The sequence below is a fragment of the Varroa jacobsoni genome, unplaced genomic scaffold, assembly GCF_002532875.2.
Source record: "Varroa jacobsoni isolate VJ856 unplaced genomic scaffold, vjacob_1.0 scaffold_1449, whole genome shotgun sequence".
NCBI classification, from domain to species: Eukaryota; Metazoa; Arthropoda; class Arachnida; order Mesostigmata; family Varroidae; genus Varroa; species Varroa jacobsoni.
Window position 1 is genome coordinate 58,868 of NW_019214351.1, and position 27,967 is coordinate 86,834.

At 40.2% G+C, this 27,967-nt stretch overlaps 1 protein-coding gene and 1 long non-coding RNA gene across 4 annotated transcripts; one reads left to right on the forward strand and one right to left on the reverse strand.

Moving 5' to 3' along the window:
* Positions 1-1,160: 1,160 nt before the first annotated feature.
* On the reverse strand, positions 1,161-26,944 carry Prdm13 (PR/SET domain 13). 2 transcript variants are annotated; one of them, XM_086972373.1, is made up of 7 exons: positions 26,515-26,944; positions 26,205-26,333; positions 4,697-9,795; positions 4,349-4,500; positions 3,896-3,990; positions 3,165-3,549; positions 1,161-2,395 (listed from the first exon to the last, which is right to left on the reverse strand). In XM_086972373.1, exons 3-7 carry the CDS (start codon positions 4,829-4,831, stop codon positions 2,170-2,172), a joined length of 993 nt encoding a protein of 330 aa, XP_086828499.1. In that variant the 5' UTR covers positions 4,832-9,795; positions 26,205-26,333; positions 26,515-26,944; the 3' UTR covers positions 1,161-2,169. The 2 variants fall into 2 exon arrangements, with proteins under 2 accessions (XP_086828499.1, XP_086828498.1); XM_086972372.1 differs by having other exon boundaries at positions 26,205-26,944.
* On the forward strand, positions 20,731-27,385 carry LOC111270140 (uncharacterized). Of its 2 annotated transcripts, XR_002686157.2 has the most exons (3): positions 21,650-21,930; positions 22,116-22,400; positions 26,991-27,385. It is a non-coding gene; the product is annotated as an uncharacterized LOC111270140 (long non-coding RNA). The 2 variants fall into 2 exon arrangements; XR_002686158.2 differs by lacking the exon at positions 26,991-27,385 and having other exon boundaries at positions 20,731-21,930; positions 22,116-22,380.
* The last annotated feature ends 582 nt before the right edge of the window (positions 27,386-27,967 follow it).

Here is a 27,967-nt window from a genome sequence, read left to right on the forward strand (position 1 = left end):
CAGCTTTGTATCGCTTAGTCGCTTCCACCGTACTTGAAATTTGCTAATCTACTTTCTTCATTTGAATCTGTTATCCGAGGTCACCAGCCGATCGTTCCGGAGATAGCAGCCTGTTGAAAGTCTGGGGACACCGCCAGCACAAACCCTTTTGAAAATACGTAATCTGGCCAACATTATAATGGTTATGTCGCTATACTGAAGCGCGGCGCGAAAAAGGTTCGTTCTTGACGTGTTGGGAAGTAGATTTAACCCTAGTAATCGACACTGGTAATCAGCCATACTATAATCTAATCGTTCAAAGACGTAAAGCTCACATAAAACTTTGGGTCGACCATGGCTCTGCAGTGCACCTCGGAATCAAGATAATGGTTGGTTCTCTTAACATTGACGAAACCCAAATATGGCGAAATTTTCCTGAGTAATTGCCAGATATATGTAACACAAACTGTTTGTATTTTTTACATTGTGTAGCTATTAATATCTGTGTGCGAAACGACAATGACGACACTTACATTTTTGACTTTTTATAATTGCCACTAATCGAGGTCTCAGAAGAGGGAAGACATGTGTCTAAACTAGGACTAGATGATTTGATTAAACAAAAGTTAATAAGCAAACAAGGTAGTGTTAGCGAATCGCTCGAAAATAATATGAGCTTGACTCCCGTTTCGATTCGAATCGGTGACTCAACTAAACATACTATTGCCTACTTGCGAAATTGTCATCTGCATAAAGAAAGCTTCGGTGCGAAGAAAAAAATCTTCTTGAGAGACTCGTTAACAACCGAGTTGGAAGAGAATAATTTGTTGGTAGTAAGAGAAAGATCTAATTAGGTTTAAACAAAACAAAGGAACGAAGTGTTGCACAGTCTGGTTACCAGCACAGCGCGTTACAGGATTAGTTCGAAGGAAGTCGTTAAGGCTCAATTCAGCCCATTGGAAATCGGCAGTAATTTATGCTCCAGTAATCTAAGGTAAAATACTTACTTTAAGAGCAAAATATAACTTGGCGATTTTTCCTGAATGAAAAAGATATTCTCTAATTACAGAAGTAATAGCGTTTATGGTACTAAGTAAACGTATCACGAGTATCATTAAACCTAAAAACTAAGTTTATTTAAATAAATGTTCTTGTTGTAATGATTATGAGGCAGACACGAAGCAAATTAATTCTCATTGCCTTTTATTACTCAGAACACATTCTTTTCCGTCATTGTTATTAGTTATTCATCATTAGGCACAGAAGAATTACTCATTTTTACAAAAATATATTGCTCTTTTTTTTTTTTTTATGTATCATATGTACAAGCAGAAAATAGTCGTACACGTGATGGAAAGTAATAATATTTACAATAGAAGTTGACTAGACCGCCAATATGATCCCTCATTGAGACAGCTACATACAAAGATGTGCGTGATTCTTACAAGTTATACGTCCACTAAAAATGCACCGTAAGGGAACTATTAGAATAATTTCAAATGAACTTTAAGAGAGAGAGTTAAATTTTGAAAAATACGCATCAGTAAAACTAATTCGCATTTGTTGTATTTCGCTTAACTATAGTTTAGCTAAAGACCTGCTTAATTTAGAAACACTGTTTATCGAAACGGTAGCCTTGTTAGCTAGCCTTGCTCTCTAAGTTCCAAAAAATCTCAATATTCATTTTATTCTTAACGGCTGTACCGAGAAATGGGACCAAATGCCGTTATGCCAATATTAGATACTTCGTTTGCTACTGTACTTCTCACTGTTTTTCTCTAGTTATGCAAAAAAAAATTGCTTACTGCGCTACTTGTGACCATGCCCCCATCAATTGTCCCCAATGTGCATTATCTCTTTATTTCTCCAGCTTGCTCATTATATAGTACTATGTTACTTACACAGTCGCTGTACCGAAGCTAGAATAGGACAACATGTTTCTCGTATAATTCAAGTGCCAACTCTGCCCTTATATTAGGAGTACAAAACATTTGTCGTGCCTGATACGCTACAGTGTCGATAAAGAGATCTGAGACTTAAGTGAGCCGCGACAGTTTAGAGGTGTGATTACTAGAAGGAAGGATCCGAGGACTTTGTCAGCGGGTGCGTTTTTGAATTTCAGTTAGAAACTCAAATATGGACTGCGATTAAGCCGTTGATTAAACTAGGGAACGTACTCGTCGCTTATTTTCATTCAGGCGGAGTGACGCAATGTTTAGTCTTAAGATGCCTTTCCAGATCGCGTTTGCGTACGAGGGCCTTATCGCACAATCCGCAACGGTAGGGTGATTCGAGTTCGGCGTGCAACCGGACGTGCTTATTTAGATTTGACGGATCGCTAAAAGGCCTCTGGCAGAAACGACACTGAAGTGGCTTGTAACCGGTGTGCGTTCGGACATGTATCTTCAAGCCATACCTGGCGTTCAATAGTAAAACATCGCAGAGAAAAACATGAAGTAAGGTATATTTATGGAAAACATAATTGCTTGCGCAACTTCACAATGGAAAAGGTTGACATATGTTGATAATAATGTCACCCCTACTTATACACAAAGCTTACTGCAGTAGGTCAACTTGGCTGTTTCTAGGAAGTAAGTTAGGTGAGCTTCGTGTTAAATTGAAGATTTTACAAGTAAGCTACAGATATTAACACGAAACCTACCGACATATCTTTAAGCTTACAAGAAGTGTGGCACTCGAAGTGAACTTCGTTTTTCGTACAATAGAGGCTAACCTACAATTTCAGTTGTTTTTTTTTTGTTAAGACTGAGTAACTCATATTTGGCCATGTCAAGGAATTAGTGCAAACCAAGAAAATGCTATATGTCAAAATTAAGCGAGATTGTTAGCTGACTGTGATACAAGCCTATAGATGTTGACTACAGGAGAACTAGTTGCTGGCACGTAGAGTTGGCAATTTTTAGCTTTGTGCGTTTGCCTGCTAATCTCAGGGACATGTTGTGGTCTAGATTCGAACCCGAACATAGATACGCGGTTCGTTTCGTGATGGCTGGGAGGCCAGCCGTCTGATGGAATACCTATCGGTCGCACCGGGTGTAACACTTCGCAATTTAGAGCCCGTAGCAAGGCAATATTCACAACTCTATGTAGATAGAAACACAGGATTAAGAAAATATGAATGACAACTATGAAACCGCACGAATACAGTGTGTGATATTACTTACCTTCTGGAATAGATTTTGCCGCAGAACATGCACATATGTCCCTTTTTTCGTAGTCTTTCATCTGCTTCGTTTGTTGCTCCCCTTTCATTGTCGTTGTCGTTGTCGTCATCGTCCTCATCATTTGAGGTGTTCGTGTCAGGAGTCATCGCTAAGCCTTCATCGACTCGAATGTCCTGCATTCCTCCGGAGCCTTGAGTTGTACTGTCGTCCTGCAGAAGCGTGTCCTGCAACCTCATGGTGCTCTGAAAAGAAGGCTCATTGGCCTGCCGTAAGGCCGGTAGCTGACCTCTCTGGTAGGTGCACCAATTGAGCCTTAGATGCGCTTTTAGCATGTTTGGCTGTGGAAACGTGGCGTCACATGAAATGCACACGTAGCGCTGATGTCCTGAATTTGAGGAGGTTAAAAGAAATGATAGTTGCTAGTGAAAACAATTCTCTTAAAAACCATTTTTCGAGAAACCGACTGCCGATCACTACGTTAACTGGCACTTCTAAAAACTACGATGGAGTTTCAATCTTACGAAGTAGATATAATTCGCTGCAGTCGGTTACGTTGCAGAGTGGGCTCAAAACGATCAATAGTTCTGACCTGATGATAAAAGGTCAATGAGTAATCAGTTAGAATTTTACAGAAATAAACATTAAAGCGAGATAAAGAAAAGCAAAAAAGGCAGTAAGTTTCCAAATCGGGAAGAAATATCCATACTTGTTTGGTTGAGAAGTTTACGTACCTAAAATATGCCGAGGTGTGAGAACTGGAATTTGAAGTTCACAGCTAACTTCAAGGTTGAACCAGAACCGAAGTTCCTCACCAATGGGTATTGGCCTACAAAATTAGAAGCGTTGATAAATATACTACGCACTGCAAAACAATGTAGTTTTATACGTAGAAATAACGGCGCGCTTCTCACTTCATTCTTTCGACGCTGAGTATCTTACTCTCTGAGATAAGCTACAAAAGGTGACAATAACTCGCCAAGTATGCTGCCAATGAGTATTTATAAAAAAAATATTATTTTATAGAAAAAAAAAACTCTATATTAATAAATATTCGTTTATGCCCACTGTGAACTTTACTTGAGGATGGTAAAGGTCAACCGGCAATAAGTTCATAAGAAATCGGAAAAGTCCCATTAGAAGATCTACAAGGCTATTCCGGAATCGGCTTGATGGTAGTTACCTACCTTGTTGTCTGGAGCACATAAAAATTGACTGTCTTCACAAGAGCAACGTTTTGCTCATGGACATCGGCTGCGAGACGCATTATCGTCGAGAGCTGTTGAGAATCACTGCACTCGGGAGAGATAACTCGGAGGAATCCATGTCGTAACGCTACCTGAATAGTAATAACGTATATAGCAATATTATTCTTGTCTTATTTGTTAATGCTCATTAACGGGTTATTTGTTATCCTTTTTAGGTGCTCAAATATGTCGAACATGTTCTAAGTTTATCTACAGATAATTAATTTTAAAGATAATATCTTCGTGACGCAATTGGTCACTATAAAGATTTTACAAACTTTATCCTACCTTGTATTCAACTTCAGGCCGTCGGCGATCGAGTAACCGTTCCAGTAGGACCTCGGCTCCGACAGGCATCGAGATCGCACCAGCAGGTAGCGGTTCACCAGCCAACACACAGGATGACGTTGGATGCTCAATCATTACTACAGTTTGTATTAAGCTCCCCAAAGTAGAACTATAAATGGTGACTATTAAGCATGTGGCAATGAGGCAAACTCTTTTGTGGTATAATGTGCGCCCACCAACTGTCTCATGACGGCGTCTAGACGAACATGAACCTTCCACCGCATAGTATCAATACACATCGGCCTTGCACGGACATCCCGACGTTGCTCTCTGCTCACCGTACGAAACAATAGATTGCGCTAACATTACAGTTATATACAGAAGAAATAATTATTGGCTCACAGATCGACTCTTTTTACACACGTTTCAGTGCGTCAATACCATAAACGTTAGGCTATCGTATCATGTCAAATCTATGGCACCACTGCATGTTCAACTGCCGCCTTAGCTTTAGGTAGTTTACGCCACACCTAATGCAATACGAAGTCGTTGCATGCAGGTCTCGGAGAGCAGCACCTGTCTCTGCCACCTGTCGAAAACGACTGGCATTTAGTTGGTACTGTCTGGTGCGACTAGTATTGACTGTCATGGTGACAGGGTCCTGTGGCGTTGTCCTGGTGTGCGTACTGCACACCCACATACGCCCAGCATAGTGGACATAGGATACAAGCCATAGCCTACATAGATTAACATAGGGACACACAGGCACTCAGGACACGGTGGCCGTTCCTGGTAGCACCAAAGGAGGTGGTGCTTAGCTAGTCTCGCCAGTCTGTGGTTGGTGGAAACGCGGCGATGGGGTGGTCCTTCAATCCCGATGTCGCGGCACCTCAACGTTTGCTTCATCGGCACCACCGAACAGTGTGGGAGACAGCCCTGGTCTAACTGAATAGAAAGACAACTTCAGTGTTGTCTCAATACGGCAAAGCATAGTCCGGTACCTTGTCCAGCAGCCCACTCCATTCCGTAGCACTAGTCACTTAATGCTGTCTAAGAGTGAAGGTAGCAGGATCGGTAAATCGCTATCGAATGATAATAGTCTCCGCCGTAGCTATGCATCCTGCTTTTGCCTGCAATAGCATGCGGTATGCATCCCTCTGTGGGTGTAGGGGCTATGGAAGAACTGACGGCGTGTCGCGAAACGGGTGCACGAGCACATCCGGTACACACACAAATTATAATGCCATTCTTTCAACCTAGAGTAACTCTTGCCCCCCTAACCTCAGCAAGTACCAAGGTCTCCTTGGTGATTCGCTGTTCTGGATATGCTGAACTTGCTGACGCTGGCAAAGGACAATTCGATCCGACGTATCAAGTGCAATCCAGAGCAACCCGCATCGTGTATACGTGGTTCTTGAATATCACCATGGCTATAGGAATCAAACTTTCTTGACTTGACCTTGAGAATAGGTTCTAATTGTATAATAATTGTAGTTGTAATAAAAAAAGAAGAGAGATACTGAAACTAGCCTATATGAGTTACGGTCAACTGGCTCTTCTATTGTTTTCTCGAAAAGAAAAGTCATTCAGGTCGTCATTTTCTGCTATTTACTGCATTTCTGACTCTACAAAATCTAGGTGGCGCAACTTTGCAAATAATACAATTGAAACCGAGGTTTGATTGATCTAATGAACCTGATAGAGAGACCTTTTGTTTTTCATAAATCTTTACAAGTTGAACGTAGACCGTTTGAAAGCTCCCGGGCCACTATAATTAAGACCAGTTTTTGAGAATGTGTGCCATTAATCTGGCCTTTCAAGCGCGTCCTCTAGCTTTCAACATTTAAGTTGTCTTAACAAAGTATTTCTATAATATGCAATAAAATTTGCATATAACGTTGGTCGCAACAGGTCTACCTTCTGATGTCATCCCATCCTTAGCGAAGTATTTCTTCTGCCTTTAAGGACCAAAGCTTTAGTCTAAGGGATTTCAAAACGCTTTCCAACCTCGTTCAACGCGCGCGGCGCATGAGCCACTGACTCTAACGAACTCTCAATGTAGTCACAGGTGTCGTACTCTTCGTAAGCATACATTGTACTCTTGCTGCAGTCGTAGAGCGCCGCACTCGGCCCTAAAAATGGCCCAGCCGCTAAATAAGTTGTTACCGCAGCAGTTTCCCTGCACGCGGTTCTAGAGCTACTACCGTTCTTCTGTTCAATAAACAACTGATGAGATTCGTTCAACTCGACTCCTGGTGGAGGCGGCTTTGAACTCCTGATCCTTTGTTGGTTGGTTGCCTGCCGCAAATCTGAAAGGGCTCTGACCCACTCCCACTATCCGCTTCTTTCCTTATGTAGTGTTCACAGCAGCCGCTTAGGCTCTCGTATCCGGCTATAAGCTCTCCTTCGCATTCTCTGCGCCGCCGTTTGGGACACTCTCTTCCTAGCCCCCTACCCAAGCCTGCAAACCGCAACATATGAGAGTAGAACGCGGGAAGCATTAGTAGCCACAAGTGTACAATACGGCGGTCCGTGACGAGGTGGTGTTTGTAGCAGCGACAGCTCATAATCTGAGCAGCAACTATCCGAACACTTGCGCCAGAGCGATCGGCGTGAGGAGGATTTTGAGGACACCTGACGCATTTTGCGAAGTCGGAGGGCGGATGTTTTTGCCGGGCACCGGGTGGCAGGCAACGATCCCGGGCTCGACCCGCCTGGAGATAGCACCTGACAATAGCACCTCTCGTTTAGCCAGAATAGAGAGCCGAGCAAACGAAGCGCACCCACAGGCTCGATGTCTTCATCTTTGCTTCAAATCCCATACCATCACCATCTCCACTACCATACACTGCTCCTTTTCCTGCCGCTTCTTGCGACTCCTCAGAAGGAAAAAGATCTTCTTGATCTGGACCGGGCCGTCTCCGCAAACCGGGAGTTCGTGCACGCCGCCTTACCTACCGGTATTGCTCAGGTTATTCCCTATCTGAAGAAAGTTTTCTTTTGGGTGCTGTTAACGTGCTATGACTGTACTACTCATTGATTTGCGATATGCGCAACTAACGAGATTTGAACGCAAACGGAGCGGCGGGTAGCCATAGCTCGATGCGAGATTGCACGTTGCTTGTAATATGGTTGTGATTAAGGTTGGCTTCGGGTCAAATATTACAGACAGGCGAGGACTCGGCCAGAAAGCACAGCAAGAATTTAACTTAAGCAAGCTACTCACTAGCAGCTCAAACCACAAACTATGCTAAGACCCGTCCGTGTAACTGGGTCTGTATATTTGGGTCTCATTACAATCCACCTGAAGGGAGAGCGTTTGGTCGAATCGCAGGTCGAAGATGAAGGAGCACAGCTGTTGCCACCGGGGCCGATTATATGGTGCAAAGACGCCTTACTTCGCTGTCGCATGATATGTGGTCGCTAGCTGAGAGGCAGTATGGATGCTTGCTACAGCTGGTTCACGAAGTACATGCTCGAGGGCCATTTTGCCTTGCTTTATTTTGAGGCGGTGTATCTAAAGCGTGCAAATCCACACGCATACCCTTGTAGATGCGTAAGACAAAAGTTGGTTTTGAAATTTACAGTTACGTGTGTTAAAGGTCCAGTGCTGAGTCATCTCTCTTTAGAAGTGCGAATATTTGTAAAACTGTACGATGGGCAAGATTAAAAATGACAGTACGTCTGTTTCGGCTTAGCGACAAATTTCATTCCATAACTTCTATATATTTTCTATATAGATTCTACAGCTTTGATGGACCTTTGTCCGACAATGCTACTCTTGGATAAAAACGACGTTTTACTTGCACCCTTTCCCGACCTTCTCCTTAATTCGTACTCAGCACTATCGCCTAGGTTCAATATACTCACACTCGTTTACAGGTTGTTCAGTTACGGACTATTTTGTCCTACACACTTCCGTAGAATATCGTTTGCCGAATGATTCATCCCTAACTTTAAATATATGCTGCTACATATTGTCTTTGTTCGTCTACTTTCGTAGTTGATGCGGGTATCATTCTGTAGTTTTCATGTATTTTGTCGTTAGCCTAGACAAAAGAACAACGTTGGCTAGACGCGTCAGTCTATAATTTTCCTGCTAATCATCCAAAGACTACTACTGCGTACAACTCAAGGTCCTTCCAATACTCAAACATGATTGTATAGGCATGTTTTATTACGTATTTATTCTAGGCTTTACTAATTGTATTCGTATTCTATTTATTTTCCAATTAAGCAGCGCTTTTATGGGGTAGAACATGGTGGTAATACGTAGCTTCGTTTAATTCAAAGGCGCCACTCGCGCAAATTTGCGGGCGGGGCGCTGTCGTCGCTCTACGCTTGTTGATATTAATGGAAGTAATTATGGTGCCTGGAGTAGTTTTGGCGGATTTTTTACACCATGTCATTCAAAATTGAAGCGGTTAAAAGGTTTTTATTACGTGGTTTTTACCATTGTGGCATATTAGTGCTTAAATTCCCGAATGTGCTAACACAAAAGTCTCTCGTTACTTACCGATTTCTGGTTGCTAAAAGACATTGCAAAATGGCAATATAAACAGATATTGATTGAGTTAATTGTGTGCGGAATTTTAGCCGAGGGCGAATTTTTTTTTATCAGTGCTGCACATTTTCTTAGGTTGAAGCAGCCTAGCGATGTTGTATTTTTAATACAAATACTTCATACCTGTACGAACGTAAATGAACTAAGTCTATTAACTTATAAACCGATGACTATTTTCTACCACACTTCGACTTCTTTCTAAAGGTGCTAGCTATAAATCTACGTGTCTCAGTGTACTTATATAGCGGAACATAGTAAAGTCGATCTTTTATATTGTACAGTATACTAGCAACGAAACGTTTCTATTTCTATTCTATAAATAATATATGTACGATTGTTTCACACGAATTGTGTCACCGTTGAAACTATATTAGCTGTGTTTTCCAAATTTCCGTTCCTTCTAACCAAATATCATACTGGGACGCTGATTCACGTATTAGAAGGGTAGTTCGATTCGATGCTATGATATACGTCATCTTGGCGGTATATGACGAGTCCGAGACATTTTGTATGATCAGCGCTCATCGTCATTAAACTGTAATACAACGTAGAGATAAGGAAAACGTAGAGAATTTTAATTAAAATTTTCCAGAAAACATCCAAACGAAATTAAACTCTGATCCTAAAGGATGACTATTCTCTAGTAACTTTTTTTAGAAGTTTGGCATCACGTTTGGGGACACTTTTTTAAACAATATAATTAAAACTGTTCGATTGATTCGTGTAAGTTCAGTCCCGTTCAGTTAAGTTCAGTCACCGCTATCATATTCGTCAAACAAGTTATTTCTATAATTTTCCACCAAAAACTTAGCTGTTTCTGTGACGGGATAAGAGACATCTGAATTAGAGTAAAGTTGTAGCTGCATCATGGCATACTGCCCGCTCATTGCTGTTCAGGTATAGCGCTAGGTTAATTGTGCTATAGGCCTACCTATTGATAGATACTATTTTTTTTAGTTTTATCACTTACAGCGTTATTGTACATAATGTTTGCCACTATTAAACTATTTATTCTTTTTTCTTTACAACGCCTCGTGGTATTATAGCAGAAGATAACAAAACTGTGTGCATCGAACAGATGAACTATTACCGCAGCTATAAGGTGAAATTTCACATAGAACCGTCCAGTTCTGAACGCCTTTACCGAATAATGATTTGACCTTACTTAACTGGTCGCTGGATAACGAAAAGGTCACCATGGCGTCGGCAACAAACACTCTTCCTCTCGGACTAGACGTTAGGATTACTTCCAGGTTACAATACCCATCAATTTTCTAAACTATCATGAACACTGGTACCCTTATTTGATACAAGGGGACAATTGTCCTTCGAGAATGACGTAGCGATTGGACGGTCCTTTATCTCTCTAGTGCATGCTCGAGCTGTACTTGGAAATTTCTTCCTTGCAAAAATGGTATTTGATTGCTCTACGGCTAGCATGATGGCCCAGTGCGGGTGCAGAACTAGACTATTAATTGGTTATATCGATATACATCATACGAAGAGAATCGTCTATTTCAACTAGCCTTAGATTCATATATTATCCTTTAAAGTACACTGTCTGCAACAGCCACAGCCTTCATTTATTGACAAATTTACAAATGGATATAAACGCTGACATACATTTAGAGAACTGAAGACACTACAAATATACAGACACGCATTTCTAATTACGTCCTCTAAAGGCACGTTACTACTTCGCATGACTAATAAACGTAACGCAGCTTTCGCACGTTTGTCGCAAGGCCACTCTTCAGCAGCATTTCCACAGGTGCCTAGTGCACAAATCGAGGCTACGTGGAAAGACAACCCAGTGTTCATTAAGCGCTATTATTCATCTCGAGGTGTCCATTGAATTTACAAATCCATGCTTGCATCTTTAGCTTGCATCGCGGATGTGGTAAAACCATGCGAATCGAATGGTCACAGCCTTCTTTCTAGATCCTCAAATGAATAGAGAGCACGAGGCATCTCTAATGCATTTCGATATGCCGTTATCAACTTCGCAAGCAAAATCTACTTGGACACAGTAACTTCCCGGTGGAACGCGCCAAATATACTAAGATTGGCAGCCAGCCAAAAGCAGTGCTCTGGACTTAATTCTATATAGCCTACTGATGCTTAACCTCAAGGGGGAGCCAGCCCGCGAATAACGGTGGCATGAAAGTTACGTTCAAAAAAGAGACAACTTGAAGGATGCTTTATTCGTCGTATAACCCCTGTTTCCTGATGAATCAAATAGCGAAAAGATAAACTGCTAGATAAAAGAAAAAAAAATTATAGTCGTGTTGACAGCTGCTCACTTGTCAACGTAACATATTAACCACTATGGTATTAAGCGCGCAATGAAATAGATATTTTCTTCGACGAAGCCCCCATCGTCACATCCACTTCAAATCTTGCGTCTCGCTCAGAATATGCGGACAGAAAGCGTAATGGACGTTTTTAATTTAAATATAGATCATTTTATGTGAGCAGATTACACAAATGATAACACATCAGATGTCTAGCATAATACGACTTGGGGCAGAACATCTTGAACAGAATGTGCAGGAACTACGAAAGAACACTATTAGGACATACAGCGTTTCACAAGCCCGTTGACCATATTTCAGCCTCTAACTGTAAACCTTTATCTCGAGTTAAATGAACAAATCACGTCCTGACATTTCAGCTTCCGCGGTTTGGTTCTATGATTGCCCGTATCAAATCAAACTCGCTAGATCCGATGACCGTTCGCTTCGTCGTAAGGCAGTCGTTCGCTTACAGACATTGAAAATTAGCCATAAACTCGATTTCACTATGAAAAGCTTCCGAAACCGGAACGTAATTGCAGATTCGACCAGCTTGCTCTATCGCCTCTCCCTTCTCCTATCTCGGTTTGCAGCTTCGTATCAGGTCTAAATGACATCATCGTCACCGCCATCAACTTCTGGCCACTGATGATCCGTTATCCGTCACCCCCAGCCGTCGCCTGTAGTCTCTTCCTTTCCCCTTTTGAGCGATGTTTCCTACAGGAAGCGACTCAAGGCGCCAATGGCTTTGTCGACAGAAGAACCTGAACTTGATGCAACCCGAAGTGCCGTCCTATGTCCTTCCCCTACTCAAATCCCCTCATGGTGTGAGAAAGAAAGCTGGGCAGCAAGAGTCAGTAGCGCATCGTGCAACGGTTTGAAGGTGTCTCTGCTTTATTCGCAGCCACTGCACACACTTACACACATGCACACACATAGGCACAAGAGGCTTTCTACGGCGTAAGAATGACTGGCATTGGGGTCTTTTTGCTGTACTGCTTTCTGTATGTTCCGACCTTCACGATCAGCGACGGCTTTATCATCTCGCATTGGTATATAATATTCTTTGTTGTTAGTTTAGGATTCGTATGCTGAAGAGTCGAAGGACACCCCAAAGGATAGCTCTGCTAGAGGCTGTAGAGAGCGCAGCTGAGGGATGTCGCCTTCGACGAATAGCGGAGCAAATTATTCAGGAGTACTGCCATTCCCCATATTAGCGGCTTTTGAGGAGAAATTGGAAGAGGAGAAGAGAAAACTTTGCTATGATAGCACGCCGAGGATAGAGCTACCAATGAGGATGACAAAGACATTGAGGAGGACATGCAAGAGCGAATGGCCGTCACGATAGAGAAAAAGTATAGACAGGGTAGAGGAGAGCGCGCGAGTTGGAGACCGCATGCGCCCAGAGAAACAAAACCGCTTCGAAAAGACAAGTACAACCACAAACGACACGCGCCGATGTACTATCCTATACCGAGGACGGCAGGGATAGGACACGACTTCAAGTCGATTGAAGAAGGAGGCGTACTGGCAAAGAGCTTCTGTGTAGACACAGCGATTGTATGTCGATCCGACCTGGGTCGCATCGGCAACAGTGTCGGCCACGGTCTAGCAGCACAACAAGTGCACAGCTGCACAAGCAAACCATCGCCAGATGAGCAACGTACTAATGCTATACGCCTGACCGTTCGCCTGGCACTTAGTTGACTGTTGCTCCATTATGAGAAAAGCAACAACATTCGAGAAGGCCGAGGCTGGCTCACTCGTTTAGCGATTCGGTCATACGAACGCCCCACCAGATAGGTTTTACGGACAAACGGAAGGAAGTTCTCGTTTGTTCAATCTTAATGCTTATGTATGTTCGACGACTGAAAATGTGATAGCTTCAAAGGCGACAGTTAGGGTACTTGGGGGATCGACCTTTGATTTGCGATGACTGTCAACTGGAGTAGACAACGATCTACCCATGATAACTTAGATCTGTAATAGTTTGCATTCTGCCGAGGAATGTACAGTGAAAACACTGCTTATTTTAGCGGTCGAGCACGTCGAGGTAGTAAACACGAGTTGTGACATCGGACCAGTTGTTGGTAGCCTTATCAACTAGACAATAAACACTTAACTGTCACTTAGCGGCCTAATAGACGTGTCTATGTCATATATTGTTATTTGTTTATTTATCGCAATTACAACACAAACAACAAATTCGAGTCTGTATGATCTCACTCGTACTGATAATTTAGCAGTGTGACATGGCCACCAAGTATGAGTCTACTTCATATTCGAATGAGTTTACTGTTCCACATTTCTATCCTTTGCCTCATTAATTTCTCTTTAAGTCAAAAAAAGAGCAAAAATCAATAACAAAATCAACCAAATACAACGTTGATAGTTTCTGGTTCGGCGAAAACGCGCTGACATGTTCTGGTAGAATCCATATATGTTTCAATGCTCATTAATTCAGCGGAGCGCTAACCGACAATACGAACTAGAATTTTTATAGACGGCAAAAAACATAATTATTTATTTTTACATTTTTAAATAGAAAACTTCAGCGAATCACATCGGATCGAGCAGATCAACGAAATTCTCATAAATCTTTAATCACTATATAAATTTCCCCCTTTGTATTCAATGGGCGATTTTTTGTTAAAGTCGCTTTGAGCAATTCGTCAAGCGATATGTTACATTTGCTGCGCTCAAGTCACAATAAAGGTTAGCTTGCAAAATTCGCGTGGAAAACACAGTAACGGAAGTAGAAGGACACTCGCTGCAAATACAAATGCTAAAATAGAGATAAACATACTGCTATTAAGGATAAATCACAATCCATAGATTCGTTTCGAAAGCATTTCATTAAAGGTAAATGGCAGATGTTCTTTGGTGTTTATGAGGCAAACCAGATCATATTGAGACAAAGCTTACTCGAGTTAATCTCTTGATATCTTTGCTAAGGACTGTGCTTTCCTATACAAATTTATTGTTAGGAAAATATACCCAGTGGGAGCTGGTGGAATCACGGAAGAGTTGCTCGAAAGGCATTCACGCTAAAATTCGACAAGAGGAAAGACGCTACAATAGACTAAAAAGCATGAGCGGATACTTGATAGTTCCTGTTAATTATGTCCAAAATAGGTTACCTAATGATATTCCAATCTGTTTCACTCAAATTGGCAAACGTTTCCTGCTCGTGTCATCTGTTGAGGTGACATCAACTTCGACATCCTCAAAGTAAACGCAATGATGAACATGAAAAATGAAATCATTACCTTTGCCATCAGTGTGTAACAATCGGCCGCCTACGAAGTATGATAGAGCAGTCGAAATCAGTGTAGTGGGCGGGAGAAGCCAGAGACTGATCGAAATAGCGGCAGCTGTATGCAGTCAGTGGTCGCTGAAGTTGATAGCGATTAGCTCAGAACGAAAATGTCGTCCTATGACACCGCTTGAAAAGCATTCACGATGGCGAAGGAAGAAAGAGATAGCTGGACGTATTGAGCTGAAGGTAGAGGCCGAGATCTGAGGTTCGAGTCACCCTAAGGATTAGGATTAAATGGATTTCAGGACTGGGAATAAAACCAGAGTGGATAGGAGAAGCCGACAGAGCGACTGAGATCGTCGGGTCACATGCGAAGCGACGGCTTGGTTTCAGGCCGAAGTCGACGAGGACATATGCATTCAGGTGCTGTTTGATGTGATCGTCAGAGGAACAAGAGTGGTTTTGGATTAAGGTGACGCTCATTTGGAGCCTATTGAAGAATTAAACCATTAAACAAATATACACAATCTACGATTTGAAACGAATATATCCGATACAGCGGATTAACAGCACCGGTCGACCCTTGAGCCTGTAGCCCCTATATAGCTCGGATACAGAAAATGGCTGTGACAAGTAAAAACATCCATTAGTATAATATTTGTAAAATTTGTGATATTTAAAAACCGTTTATTGATTCTTGTTCCGTTTGGGTATAATCTGATTCTGCTAAACAATTATTTGTAAAAACGGAAATATTTCAGTAGCTAGGTTGAACTTATATACAAACATTTATGAAATGGAAAACAAACTTTCATTAAATAACTCGTTTCACCTATTTCCAGCGTATAAATTCTGCGACGTAGGTGACCAATGCGAACGCAACACGAATTACGTCGAAGGACGCCGACTTCCCAGATAATTAGCTAGACAGCTCTGGACCGCAATCAGTAGAAACAAAACTAAACATCCGATAGCGTCGTGGAGTAGCAGCGCTTTAACGGTCCCTCAACTGTACTATCCGTCCAATACCGGTTCAATATAGAGAGGTAGACAACAATTTTAAGAGACGGCTGCTTTCTTGAGCGCTATGAGGTATGTCGAAACTAATCCGTAAACAGATTTCAGTTTTTTTTGACGCATCGTTACGGTGATTTTTTTAAAACGGAAAACTCGCATAGTGTTTGTTCGGGGTATCACAGGCTGTGGTCTACTATCATACGACTATTAAAATCAATACAGAATTTAAAGAAAACGATTTTAGGCGGACCGTGTGTTGTACGGTTCATGTTATAGGAAAAAATGACAAGTACTAGGACAGAACATCTATAGTGACGAGAGTTGTTGTTTTGTGTAACAATCAATGAATTGTTGCCAATAAATAAATAGAAACTATATTACACATGTTGTCCTCTCCTTAAGCTCAAAACACAGTTAAAATTAAAGAAATAACATTTAGCTCTAACGAAAGTGACTGAATTGATCTTAGACGCCAAGTCTATACGATTCTAGAAATATACATCGACGATAATTTGCGCTTGCAAATGAATATACAAATTATTAATAATGACCGCCAAAGTAACCGTACGGTTTTTTTTTATAAAAGCTAAGAAACAGCACGATTATTACTGAAACTTCAATCTTTGCCAATATTTTCCTCGTTATGGGTTTAATTTTATTGATGTATCAATTAAAGTTATATGTGCAGGATTTGCAGAGGACTGAAGCCATTCACAGATTTTTCTATGTACGAGCTTTTTCTCTCCCACTTAACAAGGCACAATGAGTGTCTACTTTTTGTGCAAAACACTGTGAATTAATTTGAAAATTGTAATTTTTGTTTTTGAGCTGCTTGTTGAGCCAGGTTGAGGTCTAACGACATCTGTTCATCGGAAAACCCCTCGCACATCTAGGAAAATGCAGAACTAGCTACTAAAAACCTCTAATCGTTTTCTGATATGACCGTTATTGGCGTCCCTTGCAAGTTGCATTAGAATCTCTTTCATATCGCCCACGTTCTTCTCGTAGCTTACGATATACGCTTACTTTGTTTTAGCTAAGTGGCCTCATTTAGAGTGGAGTTAGGACAACGAAACTTGCATAGGATCATTGAGCTCGTCAACTAGCATATGCTTTTTATAGGTCTGCATTTATATACTCGTAGATACACCCATATGAAAGTGCAATCTATCTTCAATGCATTCTATCTTAAGTTTGAATAAAAGCATGCCAACAAGCTTCCACTGGACAATTTCAACTTGAAAATATCACTCAAGGCGTCATGTAAGCTGACTTAGCAAGTGAAAGTGATATGGGTAGACGAACGGTCAATGGTTTTTTCGATAACCCAATACATGGCACAGACAAGCAAACAAATCTCAATCATTAAAAAAAAAATTTATGTCCCCTTTCAACGCCTACAGTAACCCAACCACGACTAATGTATTCGATCCTAAATTCACAAAAACCCCATTATTCAAAGCAACGACATTTGTTCTAACAGATTTGCTAAGTCATTGTTGTTCGAATTTTTTGTGTTGACAGTGCATCCAAACAGAGATTGGTTAAAAGATACTTGACTTTTTCTTTACTCTGTATCTTCACTCTTGACGTTTCGAATATGATCGCTAAATGATTAATGATCGAGTTAGGCATATACTAAATCGTTCAACATAAAGCTTCCCTGAGCCTGAAGCTACGAAGCCAATTTCCTCGCCGCGACACCGCGGTCACATTACCGTAATAGGGGCGTAGTAATTATCCCTGAATCTCGTTTCACGTCAGTTTTCTTTTAACCAAAAGCCATGCTTAAAACGCAATACTACAGGCTTTTCGACGACGGAAATCTAGAACTGCAGTAAGGTCGTTAACTGTGTGAAATTATTATTATTAAAAGCTGATTGTAAAAGATTTCTCCCTTCTGGTTCTTTCGCGCTCTGTATAGTTTTATGTGACCTGCGCATATTTTTATATGTAGGTCTGAAGACAATCTGTAAGATAATTGATGTACAGGATATATATCGATGTCTCCAGAATTGTACTTGGAGAACACTTTGACACTGAAGTATCTTAATGTGATGTAGGAGTTTTGAGTATTTTTTTAACTAGAAATTGATGCACCCAACGAACAGGTTCGGGGCAGACCTAATAAAAAAAATGAAAAAATCCTACGGGTGAGTAACTCAAAGCAAAAGTTGAAATACACAGTGTTAAAGTATACCAATTAATTAAGATCCAGTAGTGCTGAATTTTTCAAGCATCTAAGCTATGGGATTTCCCAAATTTTTACGGGACTTGTCTCCTAGAAATCAGTTCTGGAGTGTTCGCATTCATATATATGGCTTCACTAATACACCTGGATTCAACGTTAACTTTTCTTTTTTATGCATTGATGCTACTTTCGTAGCGCGGAAGGCTTCAAGTACGATCTTATTTTCTACTATCCTTCGGCGGTCAGACTTAGAGAACTGCAAACAACAATCGGCAGGATTTGCGGAAAACTGCAAAATTTCTTCACGACCTGTACGGTGTTTCGCTTTCATTTGTCCACGATATCTTGCAGGCTTCACTGGCAGCACATCAATATCATCGACATTATTGAGCTTATCGCACTTTCGGTGTTGGTCGTTGTCATATACCCCCCCGCCCCCCCCACCGCCCCGGGTAGCTAACATATCTGAATGGCTCAGCCTTCTCCTCGTCAGAAGTCGCGAAGCTACCGCCTGACCTCGTAAAATAGCAAATAGGTCTCGCAAGATAGCGCGTCTTCGCACATAGCTGTCAATCTTTTTGTTACCGCCCTTGTGTTCGGTCTTTTTCGGAAGGGCTTGCTGTATTCATATAGCGCTTTCACGTTTCGTGGACAAGCTCAATCTCCTACAGACGGTATAACAATTGAGATCTATTATCTCTAAACATGTTCCGATATGTTTCCTTTTTTGTGACCTTGTCAGGCTGGCACGTTTAGCCTAACCAGAAAGTTGAAATAGACAAAGGATAATCTGAAAACGATTTGTGTAGTACGTTGTACGTAGACTTTGCTTGAAAACAAACCTATTTTACATTTTACAAAATGTAGGTGGCTAGACGCAATTTTTACTGCAATAATATGTGCAAAGAAACTTCTTTTCGACGCTTTTCCACTTCCCTCTTTGATCGTGAGAAAGGATAGCTTGAAAGCTCAACGTCCATAATCGGTCCTATTGTTCGACGCATAAACGCCTCCTAGTGTTTCTTGGAGCTCTTAATAAACTCTGACAACTATGAACTCATGAATACATGATCTCGTTTAAAGTGGAGGGCAGAATCGTCTGCAAACGGCTGTCACTCGCTTTAATAAATGATAATCTTTCGCACATACTCATCGAACTAGCCACAGTCACATAGCTTCACGGTCGGCCATAAACTGCCCCTGATAACTTTTCTTTTAATTTAACGTGTAGTAGGGGCCGAGACGAAAAACTGGCAAGATCTAAAAGCAGCATATTTAATCATCTAGCAATGAACTGAGCGTTGACTGCGCACTAGCGTATCGATGCCTATGAATCATTCGTATGATAATAGTAATAGGCTGTCTACCTTTACACCTATGTAGAACCCGTGATTCTAATCTTTCTCGACGTTTCACATAAGTCTACAAATTATGAAATTAAGATTTTGTTAGCTGGTTAGTGGGTTCTCAAGTACTAGTATGAATCATAGTTCATAAGTGTACTACTAGTGAAGTAAACCTTTCATACCCTTAATACATATAACAGAAGTAAAGCCATCCTACTCCAGAGCTTGATAACGTTCAGTAAAGCCGCCCTGTACGGACTTCAGTGAGAAGTTGTTTTGTAGCTACCCCGCGCCTTCGAACTACCACGTTTGACAATCACTAATGAATGATCAATTGGAGAGAAGTACATTTTGCAAGGAAGAAGGTCGCGAATGCTGGGTGGAAGCTGTAGTTTTTCAACATTAGCCGTGAATATTTTTGGATATATAAATATTTTATATATAAATTGATAAAGGCTGATGTGATGGAATACATAGTACATTCGTTTTGTTGGTGGACTTCGAATGAAGCGCGTTCGTTTCGTAATAACTGCCGCTACTTTGGACCAATTTTCCTGTAATGCATTTACATACATTCATGTACCATAGTGACAAAATTATATCTTGCCCACAAAATAATCTTTATTACTTCAAGATAGTCGACAGCATAGAACCGTAACGCTTCAAGTTTTGGCGGGCTTTTCGATGTGGCAATTACGCTAAGCGTTATTTCTCGCGTTTTAATGATGTTCCATGTTTTTTATTCTCCATGCCCACATAAAATGTTTGCGATGAACTGTATAACTGCATTTGCACACATTATCTGAGCTTGTCTTGCGTGAGCCAGACACTTCTTTCACTTCAGTACAATGGGTTCTTGCCAATATATATAAAATGAACAAGAAAATTATGTCGCCGTTTTATAAGAATGTTAGTAAGACACCTGGGTGATTACGATCGATGACATAAAACCGACCTAAACGGGCCCGTAGGTAATTGCTTGTGAAAAAGCAAGCCCGTACGCCGCGCCTTTGCAACATGTTTAATACCTCACAAATTTCGCCGCTTTATTTTCGGAGCGCCCTTGAAAAGAGGTCAAATTGGGAGCGCAAACACTTGCAGTAGCAATAAAGACTAATACTTGAATTGAAAAGGCAATGAAAGGGGAATTATGTAGAATTCCAACACATAAAGACATGGTGTTTTTTCGACTAGATATACCCTGAAACTTTCAAAGGTGTACACAAAAGTAAGATGTTTTCCTCATACGAGGTCTACGGCCCGAATAAGAAATATTTTATGCTAAGTGAACATAATTAAACCTAACCACAAAGAATACTACACGAAGCCTCCATAGTTAGGTGATTTATTCAATTTTTTTATTTATTGAATTTAATTCGTTTTGTCCATAAAAACTTAACTACAAATGAATTGTCACATTTTGAATATGCGTATGATGGAAAGATCGGTACTCGTAACATGTTTTTATGCACGACAGCATCTATTTTATGATCCTCCTTGCCCTTAACACCAGCTACGGTAGCTAGCTCGTTACGGCAAAAAGGCTATAAAGCGATCAACTAAACACGTTTATGTTCTGAACGGTGTCTTCCTGGTTAATAATAGCCAAAATGAATCTTTGTAGATAAACGCTTGTGTGGCTAGAAAATATTCCAAAGAAAGTGATGCGATAAAATTTATTTTCCTGACGTTACACTATATATACAAATATTATTTCTGTTCAGTGATATTTTTCTAATTATGGGTTTTATACTTTTACAACGCTGTTACTCTGGAAACATTGGCGTTTGTACTGAATTGAGGAAAAGTAATTTTGACGGTTGTTCATGCGTACAAATCAATTAACGCTAGCTCGTATATTTCGCATAGCTTGGTTTTTTGTCGATCTACAAGGGGGAGTAAGGCATTGTGATAACGAATATATTAATTAGCCAGAAATTTCCTCAGGTATCGCTCATTGTGTCCAGCACTATTAAACAGATAAATTAACTTTTTTTTTTTTAAACAATACCACTTGAGACCTGGAGTATCATTGATCGTACGCCAACTGCACCAGTTAATCAATTCCGATTATGGTAATAGTTTTAATTGTCGCTTCTCATGCCTCAGGCAAACTTTAACACAGACCCCGAAATCAAATCACACGTTTCTTAATATCGCGCTCAATCTTGTTAACAAGTTTCATTCAAAACGTATATTTTTCGCATATAGCATTGGCATATAGTGTTGGCACACACTTTGTACTGCGCTTGTGGCGCCATTGATTTAAAACAGCAGCGACACAGATGGCGCCGTCTGGCGGTGCGCAAGAGAATTACAAAGCCAAACGTTTGAGATCTACGAGTAGAGCATGCTGGACTCTGCACTGAATGCTAAATAGAAAAAAGTATTCAGATAGCGTGAATTATTACCTACTGTGTGTTGTATCGTACCTATAGATCTGACTATTGCTAGACAGCGTAGTGTAGAATAGGTACTGTGTGCTAGATCTGGTCGTCCACTGTTACTTTTTGAATGATTTGCATTTGAAACTGGATACACGCATTTTGTGGAGTTGCTTACGGTTTGTACCTTGCCCCAATGCCTGCCTCCAGCGAATTTCGAAAACAGTTTTTATTATCGAGACTGCCGTCAATGATGGCATGTCAGTTCAGGCTGGTCGCGCGTTAACAGAACCACTAATCTCAGCGGTAGTTTCCTTGTTATCATAAATTTTAATGTGATTGTCCTATTCGTCGTCTTTTCCAGGTGCTACCCAAATTTGTATTTGTTAATCTTTGGTGACCAGACGCGAGCCGACATATTCAATTTGCCATGACTGATTTTCCTGTTCTAACAAGCGCTGCATTAATTAACATGCAAATTTCGGGTACCGATTTTGGAAAAAGATTTATTTTGTACTGGAGAGAAGACCTTTCGTTCGAATAATCAGTTGCTGTTGAGGCGACTGTAGCCAAAAATTAATCGAACCCTAATAAATCCAGTTGTTGCTGACAAGGAAAAATACGAGAAAGTTCAGGACAATTCCTTTGAGTAAGATAATTTATCTATTTGTTTTTATATAGATAGGTTACTAGTAAGGTTTCTGCTTTGGAAAAAAACTTGGCTTCTATTGTCCTTTTTCTTCGGTTGAATTTAACATGCGTTTAACGGAACGTTCAGTTGCTCAAAATTTTTTCGACTGGAGAGATGGCCAAACGATTACACTGCATCGCATGGTACCTGAGGCATGTTGCACCATACACTTTGCAGATACACATAGCCTCTGGTAAATAAAAATCCATTTTCCCACATACACCTCTCAAATCTTTTCCAGGCTTTGTTAGTCATAGATTGTATATTATAGAGGTCAGGATCAATCTTTGGTATGTTTATTTCCCATAAACTAATAAACTCCGAATAAGCTAGAGTGATGAGAAGCATGAGTCTCTACACATAGCACTGTGCTGCTCGAAAGGTACGCGCATCTGTTTAAGGACTAACGAGTAGGTCTCATGGTGCGTTTTATGAATAAAGGCTTAAGTACTTCAAGTTGCTTCGATAAGAAGTGTTCCCGGACATCTTTGTTTTTGTAGAAAGCAAACAGTACCTTTCGTAAAGAAAGTGTTGACAACATACGTTAATTAATACGTTAATACATTCTGTAGAATAATCAGAATTAATCTTCAATATAATACAAATCAGTTGAAGTAACTTGGCTGAAATTAATAAAAAGTGCTACAAGCATAGGATTCTTAAAAATGCATGAGAAACATCGGCAAAGGCAACAAACATAAGGCAAAATTCCAACTTAAAGAGATAATAACTCAAATGTACCTAGAAATCAACCCTACAGATATCTTTTTCAGCGGATGGTTTTTTCCCATTAGGTCTTCTATGTATAACTGATTCTAAGAAAAGCAAATCACGCAGGTTTTAGATTTTTTATGCGGCATAATCGTTTAGCAAAGCCCGTGCGCTTTTTTTTAAAATTAGAAATGAAGGTTCTATTTACTATAGAGTCACACACCTTGCCCGGTTGGTTTAAATGTGTTGTCCCTAAGTGTCAGGCTAAATTTTCTATTTTTTCTTGTAAATCATATTTATGACGATGCAAACAATGCGGTTAAAACAAAGTTATCGGCGCTTGTAGCTTTTAACGTCATAGAAGGTATGTCTATGTTACTCGCCTAAATAATAAATGACAAAAGACAACAATTTGTTGGCAATTGGAAGTGGACCGTGTACAGCTCGCATAAATTCTGTCCACCGAGCGCCCAATAGGAATAGATGGCCTATTTTTCTTGTCTGATTAGCAAATTAGCTGCCTAAAATTGCTCACAATCAGAATAGCCGAAGCCTTTAGAAGAACGGATTTCGATCTTTAAGAGGTTGTGCTTGCATCATCCAAGACAGTTGCGTCATTGATGTAAGTGAACTCGAGATTTTTTCAGAGGAAATCGAAAATACGCTACTAAAGTGACTAAGATGGGCGTTCCGAGCAAAGCAGAAGGATCTTTTCGTTGTAAAATTGAGTCATAGTTGTATCGTACTGAGACCTAATAGGTTATATTTTTTCATAGTTGCCCTTATATATCATAACGTTATAGAGACTGAAGAGATTTTAGTTATTGTGATGCAAACAGTACATATACTAAACGTAAGCTCGTGATATTAGTGTACATAGCAGGAGCAGAGTAATAATAATAAAACACTAATATTTGCCGACTAATCTTAAGAAGATCGTCGATTCCATTGGCTTTTTCATATACCGCGGCCTTTACTTTTCGTAAATAAGCGTGCTATTCAATTCTACTCAAATATGAATGATACTACTATCTTCTGACTATACTAAGGCTCCTTGACAAGCAAATGAAACTCAAGAGCATTCTTAAGAACTATTTGCTGACTGGAGTGGTTATTTTCAAAGTTTTTTTTTCTGAAGTTGATGTAGGTTTCACTCATAGACACCTCGACATCAGTTTAGCCTAGATAATTATGATTGGCTGAAAGACTCATTAATGATATATTTTATAGCACGCGCACAATTTTCGTGGGAACTCTTTATTCAGTGCTCAGCCTCAACTCTTTGTTAACATACAGGAGGATGCTACTGTTGGAAAATGCTACCTAACCTCTAGTCGTTTTATTTATATGATATATGATCAGACAAAAGCTTTTGTCGATGATTTTTTCCCTGTGTCTCGGCTATTTTTCTTTTGCATATATAAACAACTCTTGGTACTTCCTTCTCGGTACGGCATCAACTACTATTTGAACTTTGCTCTGGGGCTTCTAAAACACACATATGAAAAGCATACAAACAACTTTTTGTGGCAATGCTTCCTTATTCATGCTGAATTTCCCTATGTCGTACAGTTATCACGGAAATGACGTTTGGCCAATGTGATTATAATTCGTCCAAAGCAAAGATTTCTCTAGTATTTTTTTTTTGTAAATGGACTGAATGGTTTATAAAAAATTAATACGTTAGCTTCACGAGGCCGGCACTACATGTTATTATTTCCAATAAAGCATCATTTGTACAATAGTTGCGTATATTGAGGATGGTCTCTGATAAACACTTTGCTTCGATCTTATTGTGACTTCTCTTGTGAGAGCTTTTGAAGACGAAAACTGCCATGTTCGTTTTATCATTTTGAAACGTTGCACAAATCCGTAGCCGATCAAATTGACGTAATAAGGTTAGGCAACTGTGTAATATCTAGTCATACGAATAATCATTACGTAAGACATTTCCTTTTTTGCTTAATTTTATGTAAATGGCGCTGGATCAGAATGCATGCGACCACGGCTCACGGGAACAACATAGGCTCTGAAAGAACCAATAATGATTCATTAGTGCACGGGCTTCTAAAAAGTCCGATCTAGCACGTGCGTAGAAGCTCTTTCCGACCATCAGAACTATTTCTAAATTTTCGACATAAGTGCATGTTGGAAAACTGATTTCATTGATGCAGTATACGCACGTTAGTTTCGTGCTAAGCTAGCTGACGTACAGTTAGCTCCGGAACTTTCTAAGCGAATGAATTGTATGTTACAGTTACTGCGTACTTCTTTTTTCTTTAATTCTTTTCTCTGTTTTACGCATATATATATATTTTTTTTTTTTTACTAGAATATGAAGAGAGAGTAAGTGGAGGAACGTCGATATACATCCAAAATGAATATGAACATTTTGTCAATTGTAGTAGTACACCAGTCTATCTAAGAGATTGTGGATATCACCATTGTTAGTAAGGCTGTCAGCATATGAGTTGTTCAACTCATATGTAGCAAATGTACAAAGTATGCCTCATAATTCTAGTCATGTAAACCTTATCATTTATTGAGTCATGTCAAATTTCAGTGGCACTTTAGACCAAGCTGGTCAGACAAGTGTGAAACAATCGCAATATTCGACCAACCCGAGATAACTCTTGCACAGCAGATGAGCTTCAACGACATTTGTCGCAAGAGTCTTCCCGAAGACCGCTTTCATTAATATCAAATTATTTTTAACGTGGTAGCACTCAGCCTTTACCTGCTACGGTCGTACCCGAGCACCCTTCCGGGATGTAGACTATACATGTCTTCCCAAGCCCTTAGGGGTTGTAGTTCGCGATAGCAGCGGGCTCAATAACAGGCCTTTCTCACTCATCAAAGGCTAAATGCACATCAACACGTTATCAATGGCTTGGTTTTAAAAAATGTCGTGATCGATCCACACATCTGCGCTAGGAACAACAGAAACAACTGCAGCAGCAACTGAACAGTGCTTGGATGCCATTGCTACAGGCAAATCAGGCCACAAATTCTGTCGTGTCATTCTCTACCTATAAGAGTATGGGTACTTACGTTCCTGTACGGAAAGCTTCATTATTTAGAACTAACAGGATCATCTCCTTCATAGACTCAAGCCGTCAGTAGAGTACGCACGATGGTAGCACAACAGAGGCTTGCAGAAGATTCCGAAATCGTTAAGCTCTAGATCAAAGATCAAGTACGTGAAGTGAGCTCGCATTGTTCATAACAATTTTTTTGTGTGAGAGAACTTTTTAAGAAAGCCTCTTTAGCATATTCAACCTTTTAGCTGATTTGAAATCTATATCTGATGATCGTTTCACTATTTTCTGCTCGACTATTTTAGATTCAGTATATCACGTACTCTATGTGCCATTACGAGCATTATTAGCCACACCGATACGTCAAGCGTGACCGTGCATACTTGCTAGCCAAGTGCTGCTTCCACAGATTTCTTCACTTGTTTAGAATCAGTTAGGGGAACGAGCACCAATGCAACGGTAGCAACACACAACCTTTCTTGCCACTATTTTGAAACGGTCACAGATGCTGACAATCGCCGGTTTTGCCACAAGGTACAGTTTGTGTCTGGACGGTCGGTCACATCAAACGCATGACTGACCATTCGTTTTCCGAGTAGACTGACCGGCGACCAGTACAGATACAGATGGGTCCACCCAGATATGTCCTTTAACCCGAATCTATAATAAAAATTTGACGCAGACTACCCGCGCACCGTAGGGTGATATAGTTGTTCAAGACTCCGAGAGCGAGCCTCCATAGTGGATTTTTGAACACATAGTATTAACTGAAAAAGCGGCATTGTTTATTATTTTTCAGAAATGTGTGTTTTAAGAAATTCCGACATGCCACAAGCTATATCGCTTGCCCAGAATTTATCCGACGAACGTATCGGCTCTGCTTCCTCGTCGCTGATTTAAATAGGCACCAATCACACGATCCCGTCCAGTCAAATGTTGCTTGAGAAGTCACAAAAATTAATAATACAAAAATGCAAATAAAGTGATACCCATTAGGCTCACTTCGGAATAAACTAAAATAAATATTATCGCTTATGGCGGTAAAGATGGTTACATATATTTCAGCTTTTGGCGCTCGTACAACTAGTTGTATTATTATACTAATCATGAACATAATTGATTGCTACATATACTAATTTACAAAACGCTGTCCCGGTATATGGATGTTTCGAATAAATAAAAGAAGTTTTAAGAACCCGTCTCCGTAAGCACTGGGGTCGTCCTTTGCGCAGGACCAAGCATGAAGGCTGAATCTTTCGAGAACCTATATCCTTCCAAAAATCGCCTACACTATTTCATAGCACGGATATCACAAACCGATATTTATCCTAGTATTTCTTCACTGCATCAGTAGACTTGGTTTGATTACTGCGTGGAAAATTCATACTATTCATGCTACGTCATATGCCTTCATCGAAACATGAATCATACAATTAATAATAGGGTTATAGGAAAAGGGTCCAGACGAGACGGGCCAGCTTGCAACGAAATATGTAAAAGCAACTTTTTGGTCATGTGATCAAAAGTTTAGCACGATCGGGATTATTTTTTTTACAACTGAACAACTATGCAAAAGAGTGATTTATCTTAAATGATAGCAGAATCAGTGATGTATCAACTGGAGATAACATACGGTTATATTAGATGTTGCCCGAAAAATGTTTATCTCATAAGAAAGGTGATTATTAGAGCGTACTGCTTCTAGTAATTGTAATCGAAAGCTGAATGCGTGTGTTAAATATATATATATATATATATATATATATATATATGTCT